Here is a 4,119-nt window from a genome sequence, read left to right as displayed (position 1 = left end):
GCCGAGGACGAAAAAGTTTCAATATAACCTAATAAGGAAGTGTTACAAGTACTGTCGACATACTCATGAAAAGCGGCTCGAACTGATCATGAGAAATAACAAACGTGGGGAATACAAATTCAGCATCACAAACGTGGGGAATAAAAAACTATAGTGCAAATTTCTACAGTTTTCGTACATACAAACATTATTTAACATGAACGTTTTGCAAACTCCACTTCTCAAGCTTGCTTTCATCAACCAATTGTATTGAGAAAGTAAAAAAGAAAGAAGAGGAAATAATGTTGTTCAACTTTGGTCTTCCAATATATTCTCACATCTTTATTTTTTCTTCCTTCCCTTAATAATAGCCTTCTTGTTTTTGATCATGAATATTTCAAGTACCATTTTCACCAATCTTTTCCCATATTCCAAGTCCACCAAGATTCCAAGATCCTATCCAATTATTGGCTCATATTTCTCAATCAAATCCAACAAAGATCGTCGGATTCAATGGACATCTGAAATAGTTTTAAGTACACTACCATCTCTCACTTTTACTCTTCATCGACCACTAGGCCACCGCCATATATTCACGGCAAACCCTTCCAATGTTCAGCACATTCTCAAAACCTACTTCCATAATTATCAAAAAGGGTATCTTGGTAAGGAAACTTTAAAGGATCTTCTAGGCAATGGTATCTTTAATGCTGATGGTGAGATTTGGAAGTACCAAAGAAAACTTGCTAGCCATGAATTCAACTCCAAATCTTTGCGTAGATTCGTTGAGGATGTTGTAAACGTTGAACTGTCTGATCGTCTTATCCCTATTTTGACTGTGGCCGCGTCTCAAGATACCGTTCTTGACATCCAAGATTTGCTTCAGAGGTTCGCTTTTGACAACATTTGCATGGTTGCTTACGGGTACGATCCAGCATATTTATTACCATCCTTTCCGGAGGCAAAATTTGCAAATGCTTTTGAAGAAGTTGTTCGAATTAGTAGCGAGAGATTCAATTCCCTCGCCCCGTTTATATGGAAGCTCAAGCGAATCCTCAACGTTGGATCTGAGAAGAAATTGAGGGTTTGTGCAACACAAATTCGCGATATGGCTAAGGAAATGATCAAGCAAAAGAAGGAAAAATCAACTTTTAGTTCTTGTGATGATCTTCTTTCAAGATTCTTAATAAGCTCCAATGAACAACACAACATGCATGATGAAGAGTTCATTACGGATATTGTGATAAGCTTTATCTTGGCTGGAAGGGACACAACTTCTGCTGCACTAACATGGTTCTTCTGGTTGATTTCCAAGAATCCAGAAGTGGAAAAAGAAATCTTGAAGGAAATAGTTAAGACGACGTCTTCTTCAACGTATGATGAAGTAAAGGATATGGCATACACTCATGCATCACTATGTGAAAGCATGAGACTTTACCCGCCCGTCCCCGTGGATACTAAAGAAGCCATGCAAGATGATATATTGCCTGATGGGACATTTGTGAGGAAAGGAACAAGAATAAGCTATCATCCATATGCAATGGGGAGGGTGGAGGATATGTGGGGGAAGGACTGGCATGCTTTTAGGCCAGAAAGATGGTTGGAAAGGGATGTTAAGACAGGGAATTGGAAGTTTATCCCTAGGGATCCGTTTGTGTATCCGGTGTTTCAAGCTGGACCTAGGGTTTGTTTGGGGAAGGAGATGTCGTTCTTGCAGATGAAGAAGGTGGTTGCCGGAGTTCTACGACGCTTTAGAGTGGTTCCAGTGGTGGATAAAGGTGAGGATCCAGTGTTGATAGCCTACCTTACTACTAAGGTGAAGGGTGGTCTTCTGGTGAAGATTGAGGAACGGACAAATTCATATGATACACACTCTCCATCGCAGTAAAATCTTCCCGATTAGCGAAATAAAAAAAAATATGTGTGCGCGTGCACGCGTACATGTTAAGAAATATACTAGTTTCTAATACTTGTGTGTTGCAAGTATATCTTTGTAAAAAATGGGAAGATAAGACCGTGATCTCCTCTCCAACACCAAAATCGCCATAAGGAGAAAAACGAAGAGGAACAAAATATGTAAGAAATATATGTGCGTGTATTTAGACATATAGTCCGTGTCCAATCAGAGTAACCAGTGTGTCTGCTTCCTCCTTCTTTGATGAAATGAATATTATAGGAGAGGTTGAGAAGAAGGAACTTTGTTAAAGATGATCTGTATGTGTGCAAGGATGGACTTTTTCCTTTTTCCTTCAATTGTTTGTCCAATCTTTTTCTTATTCATCTTTTTCATCTATTCTTAGCGATGTTTATTGTGGAAGTAAAATAGTAAATAAAAAATGTCTGTATTACTTGGTGACTTTTCTCACATGAGATATACATTAATGAGATTTTGTATCTTGTCATTCCGGCTGGAGGTATTACGGTCTGCTACAATATTCCACTAATGTGTTTGAGCCATTACGTTTGAGGATGGGGGAAATATCGCTTTTATTATGCTGACTAAAGTTATATTTCCATAATTTGTCTAAGTTCATGGAAAAAAAAGGTTACTAAATTATTGGAAATAGGTGAACAAAGTTACTTTCTTTCTTTTGTATCATAAAGTTATTTGACTAGAAAAGCCACTTTTCTTCTTTTATATCATAAAAGTCACTTATCTTTTGTTATTTCACTCACAAGGTCACTCAAGCCGGAAAGAAATATATCCAGCCACTTCTTAGTGACGGACAACTAATATTTTAAGCCAAAAAAACCTCCTATCCGACTTAGCACCTGACCTGTAAGATATTTTTCTATGCTAAACAAATATCGAATAGATCCAATTATAGGCTTATGCAGGTTGATACCCTTATGCAAGGGCCACTTGTCACCCGCAAAGAATAGGTGCCTTAGTCAGAACACGCGTTGCCAACAGACTTAACATTTGCATCATGCTTGCGTGCGAGCTATGCTACGGAACGACCTACTTTATGTGATTCGTCCGACGTATTATAGACCTTTCAACACTAAGTGGCGTATCCCCAAGGAAGTAATACATAAACCTCCTTTCAAAAGAGGTAGAAATTGAATGGATTAGAAGGCCGGGAGTTGGGGGGGGGGGGGGGGATGAATCGGAGCAACAAATGGCTGAATCTCAGTGGGTCTTGGCAGAAAGGCCACTCTACCACTTATAATACATCGTCGCGTATTTAAGTCGTTTGTGCTCGATGAAAATTGTACTTCAAGGTGGTCACCACGACTCTTCCACCACGATGACTTAGCCAACGACATGTGCCCTTGGAGGCCAAAGGCCTCTCCTACGGGTCCACAAGCGGACTATGGGTGCATGCATCACTTTTAGCCCATATTCTGACTTAGAGGCGTTCAGTCATAATCTAGCAGACGGTAGCTTCGTGCCACTGGCTTTTTCAACCAAGCGTGATGACCAATTGTGTGAATCAACGAATGCTCTCTTACTAAGTTGAATTACTATTGTGATACTGTCATTAGTATGGTAAAATTAACTTGTCTCACAACGGTCTAAACTCAACTCACGTTGCCTACTGGGGAGTGAACAATTCAACACTTGGTGAATTTTGTTTCACAATGATAAGAAGATCCTTATGCAAGGGAAAGCTGGCGAATTCATTTGATTTGAGAAGGATGATATCGAGATCCCATTGAGGCAAGGACTTGTTGGATATGTGATGTATTGCGGTTTCTTGTTATAGAAAGAGTGTTGGGTGACATAAGTATGACATTCTTGGTGGTTATTGATAATAGCATGGATAGCGGAAGACTTTAGAATTAGAAGATTGAAAGAGGGACGGATTGATTCTTGAGAGAGAAGAACACAAAGTATTTGATACTTAAAGCCTTGTTTTAATAGCAAAAGAAGCAGTGAATAATTAAGAAGAAGAAAAACAGGAGGGAGGCAACTCAAACAAGAAATCTTACCATTGAAGAATCCGAGCCATGGTTAAAAATAGAACAAAAAAGGCATAACCCAAAAGAGAACCTCAAAGGTTTCCACAAGCCACAAGGCTAATATTATTAATATTCATCAAACTTGGTTACAATAAAAAAGAAAACACTCCTTTATATAGCAGTAAATGGTGGCTGCCACCCTAAAGAAAAGAAAGAACATTCTAGACTTCAAAG

At 38.9% G+C, this 4,119-nt stretch overlaps 1 protein-coding gene across 1 annotated transcript; it reads left to right on the top strand.

Moving 5' to 3' along the window:
* The first annotated feature begins 205 nt into the window (after positions 1 to 205).
* LOC132065755 (cytochrome P450 94A2-like) lies at positions 206 to 2,381 on the top strand. Its single transcript, XM_059459280.1, has one exon. The coding sequence runs from the start codon at positions 368 to 370 to the stop codon at positions 1,865 to 1,867; it is 1,500 nt and encodes a 499-aa protein (XP_059315263.1). The 5' UTR covers positions 206 to 367; the 3' UTR covers positions 1,868 to 2,381.
* The last annotated feature ends 1,738 nt before the right edge of the window (positions 2,382 to 4,119 follow it).

This window comes from Lycium ferocissimum, chromosome 7 (genome assembly GCF_029784015.1).
Source record: "Lycium ferocissimum isolate CSIRO_LF1 chromosome 7, AGI_CSIRO_Lferr_CH_V1, whole genome shotgun sequence".
Taxonomy (NCBI): Eukaryota; Viridiplantae; Streptophyta; class Magnoliopsida; order Solanales; family Solanaceae; genus Lycium; species Lycium ferocissimum.
The sequence above is the reverse complement of the archived record's forward strand: the minus strand, read 5'-3'. Positions and strand labels throughout refer to the sequence as shown.

Bases quoted from the DNA above. Each gene is read 5' to 3' on its own strand.
- LOC132065755 (XM_059459280.1), top strand. From the start codon at position 368: ATGAATATTTCAAGTACCATTTTCACCAATCTTTTCCCATATTCCAAG.